Source organism: Hylobates moloch, unplaced genomic scaffold, assembly GCF_009828535.3.
Source record: "Hylobates moloch isolate HMO894 unplaced genomic scaffold, HMol_V3 SCAFFOLD_12, whole genome shotgun sequence".
In the NCBI taxonomy this organism is placed as follows: domain Eukaryota; kingdom Metazoa; phylum Chordata; class Mammalia; order Primates; family Hylobatidae; genus Hylobates; species Hylobates moloch.
This window is the reverse complement of record NW_026652287.1, coordinates 33,377,286-33,394,426: the sequence shown is the minus strand read 5'-3', so window position 1 is coordinate 33,394,426 and position 17,141 is coordinate 33,377,286. Positions and strand designations below refer to the sequence as shown.

General features: G+C 44.2%; 1 protein-coding gene across 9 annotated transcripts in view; it reads left to right on the top strand.

The window, feature by feature from the left end:
• Positions 1–17,141, top strand: part of ZNF480 (zinc finger protein 480) — a 95,464-nt gene that overhangs the window by 10,514 nt on the left and 67,809 nt on the right. For 3 of the 9 annotated variants that reach the window (XM_058425033.1, XM_058425032.1, XM_058425026.1), the window contains exons 1-5: positions 8,365–8,398; positions 10,414–10,624; positions 10,890–11,008; positions 11,422–11,482; positions 11,569–11,659. In XM_058425033.1, coding sequence (XP_058281016.1) covers positions 11,588–11,659 — 72 coding nt within the window. In that variant the 5' untranslated portion in view covers positions 8,365–8,398; positions 10,414–10,624; positions 10,890–11,008; positions 11,422–11,482; positions 11,569–11,587. Of the gene's footprint in view, positions 1–8,357; positions 8,399–10,413; positions 10,625–10,889; positions 11,009–11,421; positions 11,483–11,568; positions 11,660–17,141 lie in introns of those variants that run through there. The other 6 variants (XM_058425030.1, XM_058425027.1, XM_058425028.1 and 3 more) reach the window with 6 other exon arrangements.

Here is a 17,141-nt window from a genome sequence, read left to right as displayed (position 1 = left end):
TTATCCCTCCCCCAGCCCCCCACCCCCCGACAGGTCCCGATGTGTGATGTTCCCCACCCTATGTCCAGGTGTATTGTTCAATTCCCACCTATGAGTGAGAACATGGGGTGTTTGGTCTTCTGTCACTGTGATAGTTTGCTGAGAATGATGGTTTCCAGCTTCATCAATGTCCCTGCAAAGGACATGAAGTCATCCTTTTTATGGCTGCATAGTATTCCCTTTTTTTTTTTTTTGAGATGAAGTTTTTGCTCTGTCACTCAGGCTGGAGTGCAATGGCACGATCTTGGCTCACTGCAACCTCTGCCTCCCGGGTTCAAGTGATTCTCCTGTCTACACCTCCCAAGTAGCTGGGATTACAGGCGTGCACCGCCATACCCGGCTAATTTTTTGTATTTTTAGTAGAGATGGGATTTCACCATGTTGGCCAGGCTGGTCTCGAACTCCTGACCTCAGGTGATCCAGCCGCCTCAGGTTCCCAAAGTGCTAAGATTACAGGCATGAACCAGGCGTGAGCCACCGTGCCTGGCCAGGATTTTTAAGGTTGAAGCATCCACAACAATTTTGTGTGTGAAATGAAATGACATGCACTTTTGGGTATGTACACTTGGGTAAGTATGATTTTGGGTAATAATACTTAGTACTTAAGTTATTCTCTCTACTCTTTGTTTTTGTTTTTTGTTTGTTTTGTTTTGAGATGGAGTTTCGCTCTTGTTGCCCAGGCTGGAGTGCAATGGTGTGATCTCGGCTCACCGCAACCTCCGCCTTCCAGGTTGAAGCAATTCTCCTGCCTCAGCCTCCTGAGTAGCTGGGATTACAGGCATGTGCCACCACCCCCAGCTAATTTTGTATTTTTAGTAGAGACAGGGTTTCTCCATATTGGTGAGGCTGGTCTCGAACTCCTGACCTCAGGTGATCTGCCCACCTCGGCCTCCCAAAGTGCTGGGATTATAGGCGTGAGCCACCGCACTTGGCCTACCTCTCTACTCTGCCCTAAGATACTTATGTGGGTAAAGTGAAAATCACGTAACAGTGCAGCTTCATCATCATATACCCTCAATGTTCATCACTGTTGGTAAACATGCACTGTATTATGTTTCTATGTGCCTTTTTCTTGTGTGCCAAATAAGACCCATGGCAGGCACCTTCATTTTCAGGAAGCAAAAATACTGATACAGTAATATGGAAAATAGGACAAAGTGTGGACTTCAGGATGAAAATATTGTAACAATCTTGCTATTGACCTCGTAGCGCTCAGTGACATAATTTGAAAATATTAATGTTCAGAAATGTTCTCTTGAGGATGAACACACAGAATGGGAATTTCGTTTTGCTTTGGTAGATTAACTAGAAACTTCATATTTTCACCCTTATAACCTTTTTGGTAATTTGAATTTTTGATCACTCTTCTGGAACTGCTTTGACATCCACCTGAAGTTTGGTTTGGATATTGAGAATAATGATGCCATTCACTAATGTGATCTGAAAATGTTTACTCCATAATGAGGCTTTCTGGGGAGAGCAGGGTAGACTTCCCCAGTTGGTCCAAATATGACTAGGGAATCGGCATAGGTGACTGGCTTGGGGTATGATGATTATTAAGGGATAGGCCTTGGGCAGGGGTGCCCACTTGTGGTTTGAACTTTCAGCTGGTGCCAAAGGAGTGGGCACTGAGGATTTTTCAGTTGGCCAGACGGGCAGAATAGGAAGAGGGAGTGCAGAGGTGTAAAAGGCGTTGGTGTTCAGACATCACAAAATGCAGTCAACTCTAGTACAACACTGAATGCTTCCTCTGGAAACTCCTGCCATCTTGGTTAGAAAAGACCCCGATTTTCTTCATGATAATATCTTACGTTCCTTTTATAGTTACAGATACAGGTCTCATTGCACAATATGATTGTTGAAAACACTTGTGAAATATTTTTTAGTAAAATTGCCTAAGATACTTTTTATAGTAGGCAATGAAAATTATTGTGTGGGTTTATAATAAATATAATGTATTATATAATATGATTCATTAAAATATATTTATTATAAACATGATATTACTAGAAGAGCATTTTTCCAAAAGCTGTGGAAATGTCATTTTCCCATTATAGCATTTAGCAATATATTCCATGGTCCATTTTCAACTCTAATAAAATTATATTTTGTGTTTATATATGTATATATAGACACATACATAATTTTTTTTTTTTTACTTTTTTCTTTTTCTATACATTGCATCCAGACGCTATGCTTGGTTTTTTTTTTTTTTTTTTTTTTGAGACAGTCTCGCTCTGTCACCCAGGCTGGAGTGCAGCGGCACGATCTTGGCTCACTGCAGCCTCCGCCTCCCAGGCTCAAGTGATTCTCCTGCCTCAACCTCCCGAATAGCTGGGATTACAGACGTGCACCATCACCACACCTGGCTAATTTTTGTATTTGTAATAGAGATGAGGTTTCACCATGTTGGCCAGGCTGGTCTTGAACTCCTGACTTCAGGTGATCTGCCTGCCTCGGCCTCCCAAAGTGTTGGGATTACAGGCATGACCCACCACGCCCAGCCAGATGCTATGCTTAATACATTTTTTCCGAATGTCACTCTAGTGAAAATTTTAGGGGACATAAAAATGAGACTGTTGTGAGGCCGGGCGCGGTGGCTCACGCTTGTGATCCCAGCACTTTGGGAGGCCGAGGCGGGCGGATCACGAGGTCAGGAGATCGAGACCACGGTGAAACCTCGTCTCTACTAAAAATACAAAAAAAAAATTGGCCGGGCGTGGTGGCGGGCGCCTGTAGTCCCAGCTACTCGGAGAGGCTGAGGCAGGAGAATGGCGTGAACCCAGGAGGCGGAGCTTGCAGTGAGCCGAGACTGAGCCACTGCACTCCAGCCTGGGTGAAAAAGCGAGACTCTGTCTCAAAAAAAAAAAAAAAATGAGACTGTTGTTTGGAGACAATATTTTTTGACAGGAGTATGCACAAGACAATGGCACGTATAAACGTTTTATTGTAAATATGAAAAAGGAAAAAATGCTTTCACTATATTAGAGAACTTGAAGTAATGTGAAGTGATTCCAAGCCTTTATCTTTATTTTATTTTATTATTTATTTATTTTTTTGAGATGGAGTTTCACTCTTGTTGCCTAAGCTAGAGTGCAATGGCGCGATCTCGTCTTCCTGCAACCTTCACCTCCTGGGAGCATGCTCCTCTATCTTTTTTTTCAGATGTTTGAGCTATTCCAGGTTTTTTGGGATTTCTGTTGGTTTGTTTTGTGTTTTGCTTTTCTACATAATTGTTTGGATAATCTTGTCAGTATCTACAAAGTGCCTTGATAGTAAATATATTAACCCTGTGTATCAATTTGGGGTAATTTCACATTTTTTTCTATGTTGGGTCTATCAATAAATTGATATTGTATATGTCTCTATCTGGGTGTCTTTGATTTCTTTCATCAGCATTTTGTAGTTTTAAAATCCTGAGAATGTTAAATTAACATATTTTTTGACTTTTTCTTTTTTTTTTTTGAGACAGAGTCTTGCTCTGTTGTCCGGTCTGGAGTGCAGTGGCACGATTTCGGCTCACTACAACCTCTGCCTCCTGGGTTCGAGCGATTCTCCTGCCTCAGCTTCCCGAGTAGCTGGGATTATAGGCGTATGCCACCATGCCCAGCTAATTTTTGTATTTTTAGTAGAGATGGGGTTTTACTGTGTTGGCCAGGCTGGTCTCAAACTCCTGACCTCAAATGATAGGCCCACTTCGGCCTCCCAAAGTGCTGGGATTACAAGCCTGAGTCACCACGCCTGGCCTTCACTGACCTTTTTATTGAGCAATCATATGTGGTATTGTATTTTTAATTTCAGGTTCCACGTGTTAATTGCTAGTGGATAGAAATATACGAGATTTTTGTATGTTGATGTTGTACCTTGAGACCTTGAAATTTTACTTTGGAGACTTTTGTAGATTTTTTTTGGAATATTCTACATAAAGCTATTTTGTTAGTTTCCTGTTGTTACCGGAGTGAATGCCTTAAAACAAGAAAAAATGTGTTCTTGCCCAGGCGCGGTGCCTCACGCCTACAATCCCAGCACTTCGGGACACTGAGGCAGGTGGATCACTTGAGTTCAAGAGTTTGAGACCGGCCTGGCCAGCATGGTGAAACCCCGTCTCTACCAAAAATATAAAAATTAACCAGGCTTGGTGGCGGGCACCCGTGATCCCAGGTACTTGGGAGGCTGAGGCAGGAGAATCGAGGTGGAGGTTACAGTGAGCTGAGATCGCGCCATTGCATTCCAGCCTGGGCAACAAGAGCGAAACTCTGTCTCAAAAAAAAAAAAAAGTACATAATGGGTAATATACAAGGGTGAGCCTTCTTTGTTGTTGTCGTTGTCTTGGTTGCTTGTTTGCTTTTTTTCTTTTTTTTTTCTTAGGGTCTCAATCTGTTGCCCAGGTTGGAGTGCAGTGGTGTGATCTCTCTGCTCACTGTAACCTCCACCTCGATTCTCCTGCCTCAGCCTCCCAAGTACCTGGGATCACGGGTGCCCGCTACAACACCTAGCTAGTTTTTGTATTTTTAGTAGAGATAGGGTTTCACTATGTTGGCCAGGCTGGTCTCCCAACTCCTGACTTCAGGCAATCCACTCGCCTTGGCCTCCCAAAGTGCTGGGATTACAGGCATGAGCCACCGTGCCTGGCCGACAAAAATAATTTTAAAGTAATGGCTAGTTCATCCATATCTATATGTACTCCCTATATACAGAATCTGAATTCAAATTCAATTATAGCCTTTTTTTCCCAGGTCACAGAAAACAGTCTCTTCTTGGAATTAATACAAGTTTATTTTTATCAGCTCACTTCTCTGATAGAGAAAATGTCTCCTCTTACCTGTCTTCATCAGGGCTCAGTTGGTACAAGAGAAATATCATGATAATTTAATTTTTTAAATGTTACATAGACATGACATTTTAATTACTGCTTGTATTTTGTAGTAAGACCAAAGAATTCATAATTCTATATGCTGTTTTCCCCATGATTAGTAGGAAAGAGAAAAACATTTTTCTAAATATCCTTTTTTTTTTTGGAGACAGAGCCTCACTCTGTTGCCCAGGCTGGAGTGCAGTGGCACAATCTCAGCTCACTTCAACCTCCGCCTCTGGGTTGAAGCAGTTCTCCTCCCTTCGTCTCCCAAGTAGCTGGGATTACAGTTGTGCACCACCACTCCCGGCTAATTTTTGTATTTTTAGTAGAGACAGGGTTTCCCCATTTTGGCCAGGCTGGGCTCGAACTACTAACCTCAGGTGTTCTGCGTGCCTCAGCCTCACAAAGTGCTGGGATTACAGGAGTGAGCCACCATGCCTGGCCTAAGTATACTTCTAAGTTTTTGTTCCATTTAACAGGTACAAACAATGGAAATTTCCTAACAATGGAAATTGACAAGCACACTTGGCAACAATTCATAATCTCTCTCTCTCTTTTTGAAAGGAGGTCTCTTTATGTTGCCCAGTCTGGGCTCGAACTTCTGGACTCAAGCAATTCTCCTGCCTCATAGTCCTGAGTAGCTGGGATCACAGGCCCGTGTCACTGTGCCCAGCTAGTGTTGTCTCTTGTACGTGACAGGAACAGATGCCAGACAACCAAAATGAATACTTAGGGCCCCTCAATACCATTCAAAGAGAGAAGTATGGGCAAAGTTTATGCTGACATTATTTTCAGTTTAAACTTTTTCATGTTCCATTTGACAATTATAACGTGCGTTTATTATGTTTTCAATTTTTCATGTTAGAATATGTGGTGACAATGTTGAAAGTGACTCCACTGCTAAATTCCTAGAAAATAGCAAAGGGTGGCCGGGTGCCATGGCCCACACCTGTGATCCCAGCATTTTGGGAGGCTGAAGAAGGAGACTTGCTTGAGCCCAGGAGTTCAAGAGCACCCTGAGCAACAGAGGGAGACCTTGTCTCTACGAACAGTTTTTTGTTTTGTTTTTTAAAATTATCAGAGCATGCTGGCATACACCTGTGATCCTAGCTACTCTGGAGGCTGACATAGGAGGATCACCTGCACTCAGGGAAGTCAAGGCTGCAGTGAGCCCTGCACTCCAGTCTAGCTGACAGAGCAAGACTCTGTCTCAAAAAAAAAAAAAAAAAAAGAAAAGAAAAAAAAAGAAAATAGAATAAAAATAAAAATTATTTGTGCTGGTGATCTCAGTTATTCAGGAGGCTAAGGTGGAGGTTCTCTTGAGACTGGTCCAGATTGCAGTGAAGCCCAATTGCACCACTGCATTCCAGCCTGGGCAACAGAGCAAGACCCTATGATTAAAAAAAAAAAAAAAAGGCCAGGTTCAGTGGCTCGTGCCTGTAATCCCAGCACTTTAGGAGGCCGAGACGGGCGGATCACGAGGTCAGGAGATCGAGACCATCCTGGCTAACACGGTGAAACCCCGTCTCTACTAAAAATACAAAAAATTAGCCAGGCGTGGCAGACGCCTGTAGTACCAGCTACTCGGGAGGCTGGGGCAGGAGAATGGAGTGAACCTGGGAGGCGAAGCTTGCAGTGAGCTGAGATCGCGCCACTGCACTCCAGCCTGGGCGACAGAGTGAGACTCCGTCTAAAAAAAAAAAAAAAAAAGGAAAAAAGAAAAGAAAATTGCAAAGGTTAAACACCCACCACAGCACCCTCCCACCCGCCCCTTCCTCCCTCTCTCACCTTTGTTTTCCTGGGAACAGCTTACTGGAGAGAACCAGCAGTGAAGAATTACTCTTCCTCATAGCACTTCATTAAGTCTAATGATCCCCGCCTTGTTTACAAAAGTAAAAGCCAGATGGAGACCTCCCAAATTCCCATCCTTTGACTTACCAAGGATTACTGAATTGTTTGTCCCCACTGCCAGGTGCTTTTGCACCGCCCCGTACCTGGTCCTTTCTAGCCTTGCTCCCTGCTCCACATAAAAGAAAAACTCTTTTCTTTGTGGCTCTTGGTCATGTGGTGATCTTGTGGTTGGAGCATCGTTCCTATTGTAATAATCCTTTTGAATACGATCTCTCCCAACTAAAGTATGAATTTGTGTTTCGAGAGACGTAAATATTTTCATTATGCCATCTGTGTTGGAATCTGTTCATTCTTTTGTATTTGTGTGTGGCATAGGCTATAAAGTATACTCAACAGTTGAAAATAGTTCCTATGTTAGTAAAATATTTTGAATCTTCAATGATTTGCATCTGTGTTATAATGATATTACAGGGTAAGCATATGTTAAAATCTCTGAGGAAATATTCATTTTTACTTATTAGAGAAAAACTATATCCATGTTGGTCCCTTGAAAATTTTATGCTAATTTTATATCCTAACAGGATCATATTTTTGTTGTTGTTGTTGTTTTTTGTTTTTTTGGATGAATAGATGGAGTCTCACACTGTCACTCAGGCTGGAGTGTAGTCACCTAATCTTGGCTCACTGCAACCTCCGCCTCCGGGGTTCAAGCAATTCTCCTGCCTCCACCTCGAGCTGGGATTGCACGCGCGCACCACCACGCCCGGCTAATTTTTGTATTTTTAGTAGAGATGGGGTTTCACCATGATGGCCAGGCTGATCTCAAACTCCTGACCTCAAATGATCCACCTGCGTTGACCTCCCAAAGTGCTGGGATTACAGGTGTGAGCCACCTCGCCCGGTTAATGCTTTTTTAAAAGCAACAATTGGTGACCTAAATTCTCACTGGCCTTAGCCCTCCATGCCCCTGGTGCTGTCACTAGAACACTCTCTGGAGCTGAGCACAGGGTTACCTGTGTCCCTCCCGAAAGAACAGGGAATAGAAAAGGAGAGGATTTCTATTCTGCTTTGTGGGCCGTCAGCATGAACTTGCACATTCTACCCAGGCAGGGCTTTGTAGTTCACATATTAACTTGTGTCGCTTTCACAGACAATCCCAGGGCTTTTTAATTAAATTGCTAAATTTAGTTTTTTATGTATTTATTTTAGAGACTGAGTCTCTGTCGCCCAAGCTGGAGTGCAGTGGCCGTTGTAACTCAGTGTAAACTCGAGCTCCTGGGCTCAAGAGATCCACCCGCCTCAGTCTTCGGCGTAGCTGGGACTACAGGTGCCCGACCCCACGGTCGGCTTAAGATTAACTTTAATAGCAGGAATTTTCCTGGATCTAATCATTAGCCCTCTGTCCTGGCAAGAGTACAGTTCGGAGACAGCTGAGTTGCTCCAGCTTCCTTGACAGGTCTCGCCTGCAAAACCCGGAAAACAGAGGCACTGGAAGCGAGGCGGAGGGAAGCGCAAGCCCCGCCCCCCCCGCCCCCGCCCCCGCGTTGACCCCGGCCAGGCCCGGCCCCGCCCTGCTCAGACCCCTCCGCTGCGCGCGCAGTTTCCCACAAACCCGGAAGCGGATCGCGTGGAGTGAAGGTCACGCCGCGGCGCGTGAGTTTCCCTTTGTGTAAATTAATCTGCGCTTCCCAGCTCCCCCGCGCTTCTGTACCCAGGATCTGAGGGGCCACACAGACCTTGAAATCCTCGCACCGCTCCCTCTACCCTGACCAAATTGAGGCGTCTCCGTGAGAGTCAGGCGGTCGCTTCCCTGTGTGTTTAAATCGCTCGGCGGCGGGTCCTGTCTCCGTCTTTCTGCCACAGGCCATGTGGTCACCTCCTGTCGCGGAGTTTTCCTGCTTCAAATCCTTCAGTGATGCTTACATCCACCCCTCACAGCGTAAAGTCCTCCTCCGCTAGGCGGATTCCGGTCTATCAGGTCCCCCAAGCCTCGCCTTTGTTGGCCCTGGAGCTCAGCGCTCCAGTCTCAATCCAGGAGAAGCCGCGTCTTCTGCCGAATCCTGGGATTCTGCAGACACTACCCCTCTCTTGATCCAGACCCTACCTTTACCCTCCTTGATACGGGGCTCCGCTACTCCCCAGGCCTCCTCTTCCCAGCCACCGCTTCTCCTAACCCTGGGTGTGGGGAGGTGACTTATTCTGTCTCTTGACATCTAGTGTTCTTGCGGGCCAAATAACACTCCACTGAAAAGGTGTTCTGCATGTGGGCATCGGATCCCAAATACTTCCATGGGAATGTGTGCAGAAAGGGATGGAGAGCGAGGGAGAAGAAAGAGAAACATTTTGAAGGAGAAAAGAAGATTGAGGGAGAGCCATAAGTAGATGGCAAAGTAGAGAGTGGATGGGGGATTTGCAGAGACAGCGAATGAAGCTGGGAAAGTAGCAAGGGGAGAAAAGCAACTGGAGAAATGCAGAGAAAAGTTCCATCTCTGGAGAGTTGAAGGACAGCAAGATAGTGAGAGGGGCAGCAAAGTGGGAAGTTCCTCAGTTTGAGAGTGGGGGAGAGGAGGAGGGATTTGGAGCCAGGGCAGACAGAGCAGCATAGTGCTGGGACAGCAAGAGGAGTCAGCTGGTGACAACGAGAGCAGAGGGAGAACCACAGCAGGTGGAGGCCTGGGATCTCAGGGTGCCAGAGAGTGGGGACAAGTGGGTGTAACAGAAAAGAAGGGATTTAACAGGGAGAGCAGAGAGGGAGCAGAGACAGGGAAAGAGACAGGACCGGGCACAGTGGCTCACGCCTGTAATCCTAGCACTTTGGGAGGCCGAGGTGGGTGGATCACCTGAGGTCAGGAGTTTGAGACCAGCGTGGTCGACATGGTGAAACCCCATCTCTACTAAAAATACAAAAATTAGCCCGGCGTCAGCACGCGCATGTAATCCCAGCTGCTCGGGAGGCTGAGGCAGGAGAATTGCTTGAACCCGGGAGGCGGAGGTTGCAGTGAGCAGATTGCGCCATTGCACTCCAGCCTGGGCGACAAGAGCAAAACTCCATCTCAGGAAAAAAAAAAAAAAAAGAGGCAGAAATAGGTGGAGATTGGGATGATCAAAGATGGAGCAGAAAGTTTAGGAGAGGGGCGAAACAAGTTGCCAGAATGGAGCAGAACAGGTGGAAGAGAAGGAATAGAAGGAAGAAGGGGAGAAACATCAGGAGAAGAGAGGGGCTCAAAATGAGCAGAATCTTAGGGGAAAAATAAAGAGGGGGAAAAAAGCTAGAGAAAGAAGGTGAGAATGAGAAATGCGTACAGAATGAGGGAGGGAAACAGTACTGAGAAAAGAAGAAACCCTGGGTGCAGATGAACGGTGAGTTGATTGGATATTATGATTAAGTTGTGACATTGATTTATCTGTTTATAATCTGATAATATGAAATATACTTTAAAAATACAGATGAAGATGAAATGTACGAAACTCCTGTCTGTAAGGCTGGTGCATTTTATAATTCTTGGCATCAGACTTTAGCTTCCGCTCACATTCCCTATTCAGGCACAGGTCAGTGACTTGAGTCATTCAGGTGTGGGTCACCCACTTTCCTTTTCCTGGGATGGGGTAGGGTGTGGGCGAGTGTATAAGACAGCAAGAAAACCGAAGTATTTTTCTTACTCTTGCAGTCAACACCATAATGAACACTCAACACAGAATGCTTCATATCTGATGAACAAAATGTGTGGGGATTTCTTCCCACCAACAAACAATTCGTCAGACTCCGCCTGGGTGATCCGTAATTTCACTCAACTTGACGCTGTCTACGTGAAGTTAGCATCATATCCCACAGGTTGGGGGCTCAGTTCCACAAGGCTGCCCCTACTTCACGTGCTGGTTGTAAGTTCCTGGTTGGGACCTGAACTTCAACCAAACATCTAAAAATTGAAGATTCCCTTGACCCTTTCCTCAGATTTTATTAATTCGTTAGCCTCGTTCACAGAACTCAAGGAAGCATTTTGCTTAGTTTTACCCATTTGCTATGAAGAATATTGCAAAAGATACAGATGACTAGCCCGATGGAAGAACCCTCCTAGCAAATTAATCAAAAGAAGGGGCTTTGGGATACCCTGATTTTTTTTTCTTTTGTTTTGTTTTGAGACAGAGTTTCACTCTTGTTGCCCAGGCTGGAGTGCAATGGCGTGATCTCAGCTCACTGCAACATCCACCTCCCGGTTTCAAGCATTTCTCCTGCCTCAGCCTCCCAAGTAGCTGGGATTATAGGTGTGTGCCACCATGCCCAGCTAATTTTTGTAGTTTTAGTAGAGACATGGTTTCACCATGTTGGCCAGGGTGGAATAAATGGAGTTCAGTACTGTTTGAATCAAGTTCCAGGCATCCAGTGGGGGTCTTGAGACATATCCCCATGGATAAGGGGATTCCACTGTGTTCTGCATCTGGCACTGAGCACCAAGGCTCTGTGTCCTCCATTTCTGAGGGATTACATGAGCCTGGGATCCATAGAGAGGGGAGGAGGGGCTGTGCTCTGCATGGGGTTTGGTCAGGGCTGGGTCTGGCCCTGAAGGGGAACTTAGACCAGGCCAGCTCCCCACTGCTGCAGCATGCATGTGGGCATCTCTAGGAGGGGAGCAGGTTCTGAAGATGAGTAAAAAACTCACTTCTTGTTCTTCCTGTAGGAGTTTCTTGTCCCTGCATCAACTCTGGTGCAATGGGCAGCAGAGGACATCTTTCCACAGGGTGAGGTCTAACCTGTGTGTGTGATTGTGGCACAGGAAGAGGGTGTGTTGATTCTCAGCCCTAAACAGCATATTTTTGACATTTAGGATTGACTTCTAAAGAGTCATGCTGTGTGATGAAAAAGCCCAGAAGAGAAGGAAGAGGAAAGCAAAGGAGTCAGGGATGGCTCTTCCTCAGGTGAGATGATATTCTTGGTGGATTTTTCTGTCTCCTTTCTTTCAGAAACGCTGGGCCTTGGAGTTGGGAATCTTCTCTGAGTCTGAAGTGTCCTGCCTGACAGGTTTGCTCACGCTTACCTATGCCTTCCCTCAGTGCCGAGACCAGCTTGGTCGTGGGGACCCTAACCTAGTGGCACTAGAGGAATTAAAGACACAGACACAAGAATAGAGTGTAAAGTGGGATCAGGGGCCAACAGCCTTCAGAGCTGAGAGCTTCGAACAGGGTTTTACCCACATTTTATTGACAGCAAGCCATTGATAAGCATTGTTTCTATAGATTATAGATTAACTAAAACCATTCCTTACGGGAAACAAAGCATTCTTAGCAAGGAGTAGAGAAACAGGCTCTGGCTAATTATCTGCAGCAAAAACGTGTTGAGACACAGGCCACTCATGCTATTGTTTGTGGTTTGAGCAGTTTTCCGCTCCGGGCAGGCCAGGTGTTCCTTGCTGTGGTCCAATAAACCAACAACTTCAGCCGTGTGTGTCATAGCCATCACGAGCACATTTCATTGCTGCAAAAATCCTGCTTATGGCCAGTTTCTTTAAAGCCTGTTTATGACAGGCTTAGGGCCTGTTGCCAGCATGTCCCCCTTTCTGTTTTTGCAAGGCGGCAAAGGCAAAGGCTGCTTTGTCACGGTGGGCTACTTCTCACTGGATTCGGGATTCGGATCTTCAGACTACACAAAGACAAACAACACAGATTAAAAGCACAATCATCATTGAAATCACAGCACCTCCAAGTGTCTTGATCCATTTTAATGTGTTAATAGCTGCTAATCCGTCTGCAGCTCCTTCAAGCTCTTTAGTTCCTGGCATTAGCATCAGATGTGCCTGAGAGGCTTGGAATACTTGTTCCTTCAGTTTTGTAATATCTAAAGATAAATTTCCAGTATGACCCTTTAAATGTCTGTTAACTCTTTCCTACTCATGCTCTGTTTCATTATACAGATGAGGAGTAATGCAAAAATCAGAAGTATTCTAATCACACTGTATCTGCATTCTATATTCTGGACTAACTACTTGATCTCCTAGCCACATTACAGTTTATCGGAGATCATTGATTTGATTACCTAGTTTTCGGTCTGTGTTAGTCTGGGAATTCCACCACAAAGTAGAATTTTTCTGCCAATTATTTACATAGTCTACTCTTTGTACTGTGGGATGCAAAGTAACTCCAGCTACCATGGCAGTAGCTGTGACAGCAATCAATCCCATCATGATTAAAATTAAAGTGGCAACGAAATGCCAAGAGTACCTCAAATTCTTTTGAAGAATTTCAGTAATGTATGCACAGAAGGAGAGGCTTCCCAAGGACAGGAAAGCTTTACAGGTATGCATACTCCTTCTCAGGCTCTTACTACTAAAATAGAATGATCAGTATTATACAAGGAAGAATTCACACAAGAAAACAATGTAGGCCGGGCGCGGTGGCTCAAGCCTGTAATCCCAGCACTTTGGGAGGCTGAGGTGGGCGGATCACGAGGTCAGGAGATCGAGACCATCCTGGCTAACACGGTGAAATCCCGTCTCTACTAAAAATACAAAAAATTAGCCGGGCATGTTGGCGGGCACCTGTAGTCCCAGCTACTCGGGAGGCTGAGGCAGGAGAATGGCGTGAACCCGGGAGGCAGAGCTTGCAGTGAGCCGAGATGCGCCACTGCACTCCAGCCTGGGGGACAGAGCAAGACTCCGTCTCAAAAAAAAAAAAAAAAAAAAAGAAAACAATGTATATTCGTATATTCTTGGCCGGGCGCGGTGGCTCACGCTTGTAATCCCAGCACTTTGGGAGGCCGAGGCAGGCGGATCATGAGGTCAGGAGATCGAGACCACAGTGAAACCCCGTCTCTACTAAAAATACAAAAAAATTAGCCGGGCGTGGTGGCGGGCGCCTGTAGTCCCAGCTACTCGGAGAGGCTGAGGCAGGAGAATGGCGTGAACCCGGGAGGCGGAGCTTGCAGTGAGCCGAGATCAGGCCACTGCACTCCAGCCTGGGTGATAGAGCAAGACTCTGTCTCAAAAAAAAAAAAAAAGGAAAACAATGTATATTCTTGACAAGTCACATGATGATTAGGGAGATCAAGTTTTAAATCGCTTACTACAAACAGAGAAGGGGGCCTTATTGTCAGTCTCGACATGGCTGCAACTGGGGGGTTCTCGGGTTCCTCCCAAAATCTCTTCCTCAGCATCTGGCTCATGATAAGATTTCAGATGTCTTAATGGTATCCAAATCGGCTGCTGGTTTTGGCCTGGAGATACACAAGCATAACTTCTACCCCAAGTTGTTATTTTACCTATTTCCCAACTTTTTGTTATCGGATCTCTCCACCAAACCAGTTGTTCTGCTTCTGTCTTTGCAGCTGATTTCTGTAGATGCTGTTCAGCTGCTGATAGCATCTGGCCTTTAGGCAGACTCAAAAAATTTCAAGTCAATAGTGCTAGATTCAATTGCATAATTGGAATTCCATAATCACTGTTCCCCCCTTTGTGTTTTTGTAATTGCTCTTTTAGGGAGAGATTCATTCTTTCCACAATGGCTTGTCCTTGTGAATTATATGGGATGCCAGTAATGTGTTTAATACTCTATATAGAGAAAAATGTAGCTAGAGCTTGGCTAGTACAGCCTGGGGTGTTATCTGTTTTAATAGAAGCTGGAATGCCCATCACTGCGAAGCATTGCAGAAAATGCCATTTAACACAGGCAGAAGATTCTCTTGTTTGACAGGTAGCCCAAACAAAGTGAGAAAAGGTATCTACACATACATGCACATAAGCCAGTTTACCAAAAGAAGGAACATAAATGACATCCATTTGCCAAAGAGAATTAGGTTCCAATCCTCGAGGATTAACTTCTCCTGTGAAAGATGAGGAAGGCACCATTTGGCAAGTTGGGCATCGCTGGATAATAGCTTTAGCTTCTTTCCAGGTAGTGCTGTATCTACATTTTAGACCAGAGGCATTAACATGGGTTAAATTGTGAAAGTGTCTAGCATTAGATATTGCAGTAGCAACTAGGCGATCAGCCATTTGATTCCCTGCAGTTAAAGGTCCTGGAAAGGGTGTATGGGCTCTAATATGAGTAATGTAAAAGGGTGCATTCTATTCCTAACTGTGGTTTGTAATTGGGTAAATAGTCATTAGCTGTTCATCTGTATGAAATCGTAACTGAGCATTTTTAATTGTGTGGAATGGACTACATATGAAGAATTAGAAATTACATTGACAGGCATCTTAAAAGCAGTCAGTACCTTAATTACAGCTACAAGCTCCGATTTTTGAGCTGAAGTATAGGGCATCTGGAAAACTAGTTTTTGATCCAGAATAAGAAGCGTTACTATTACTAGACCCATCTGTAAAAACATTTTCAGCACTTTTAATTGGTTTAAATTTAGTTATTCTAGGGAGAATCTAATTAGTTAATTTTAAAAATTGAAATAATTTTGTTTTTGGAAAGTGATTATTAAGAACACCCATGAAATCAGCTAACTGGGTTTGCTAAGTAAGATTATTTATAAAGGATTGTTGTATTTGTGCGTTTGTAAGAGGGACAATAATTTTTTCAGGGTCATATCCATGCATTTTAACATTTCAAATTCTCCCATTTCCTATCAGAGTAACAATTTGATCCAAATAATGAGTTAGAATCCGTGAATTCATATGTGGAAGAAAAAGCCATTCTACCAAGTCTGCTTTTGGACAGTAACACCAGTAGGTGAATGCTGAGTTGGAAAAATCAATAAGTCTAAAGTCTTTTCTGGATCTATTCTATTTATTTGAGGTTTTATATACTTGTTTTTCAATGAGTTGTAACTCTGCCTCAGCCTCCTTTGTTAATTGCTGAGGGCTAGTGAGACTAGGATCTCCTTTAAGGATAGAAAATAGATTACTCATGGCATAGGTAGGAATGCCTAGAGCAGGTCGTATCCAATTAATGTCCCTTAGTAAGTTTTGAAAGTCATAAAGTGTTTTCAGTTGATCCTATGGTTACTTTCTGTGGAACTATTGTAGTGTCGTTTACCAAGGTCCCTAAGTAGGAGTAAGGAGTAGTAGTCTGAATTTTGTCAGGAGCTACAATTAAACTGGCACGAGAAATCGAATTTTTTAAGTGATCATAACATTTGAGTAATATTTCCTGAGTGGGGGCAGCACAAAGAATATCGTCCATATAATGAATAATGTTAACACTGTGAAAATTTTTTATGAGTAGGTTCAATTGCTTGTCCTACATAAGTCTGACAAATTGTTGGACAGTTTAACATGCCTTGTGGCAACACTTTCCAATGAAAATGCTTAGCAGGCTGCAGGTTGTTTACCGCAGGAATTGTAAATGCAAACCGTTCACAGTCTTGCTCAGCTAAGGGGATAGTAAAGAAACAGTCTTTTAAATCTATGACTATTAAAGGCCAGTTTTTTTGAATCAGCAGGAAAAGACAATCCTGGCTGCAATGCCCCCACAGGTTGTATAACTGAATTAATGGCTCTAAGATCTGTCAACATGCTCCACTTATGTGATTTTCTCTTAATAACAAAGACTGGAGAATTCCAGGGGGAAACTGTTGGAGCTGTGTGTCCTTTTTCGAATTGTTCAGTAACTAATTTCTCTAAAGCCTCCAGTTTCTCTTTACTTAGCGGCCATTGTTTTATCCAAGTTGTTTTGTTAACCATTTTAAAGGTATAGGTTCTGGAGATTTAACAATGACTGCCATGAAAAATTATATCCTAAACCCTGGTGAGAATTTTGTCCTTCTGCTTGAAGTGGTTTCTTTAACCCTTTTAAATTTTTTTCTAATCCCATGCCAGGCACATACCCCACCTCTTGTATCATATGCTGACTTTGAGGGCTATATAATTGTTCTGGAATTAACACTTGTGCTCCCCATTGCTGTAATAAATCTCTTCCCCATAAATTTATAGGTACAGAAGTTACAATTGGTTGGCCAGGTGTGGTGGCTCAAGCCTGTAATCCCAGCACTTTGGGAGGCCAAGGCGGGCGGATCATGAGGTCAGGAGTTCGAGACCATCCTGGCCAACATGGTGAAACCCTGTCTCTACTAAAAATACAAAAAAATTAGCTGGGCATGGTGGCGGGCACCTGTAGTCCCAGCTACTCAGGAGGCTGGGGCAGGAGAATGGCGTGAACCTGGGAGGCGGAGCTTGCAGTGGGCTGAGATCATGCCACTGCCCTCCAGCCTAGGAGACAGAGCCAGACTGCATCTCAAAAAAAAAAAAAAAAAAACAGAAGTTACAATTGGTTGAATAGTCCCAGATTGTTCACTGGGTCCTTCACAATGCAATATATAACTGCTTTGATATACTTTATGGGCTATACCAACTCCAACTATGTTAAATTGAGTGGGTTGAATTGGCCACACGGATGGCCAGTGCTGTAGAGAAATGATTGAAATGTCTGCTCCTGTATCTACCAATCCTTTAAATTTTTT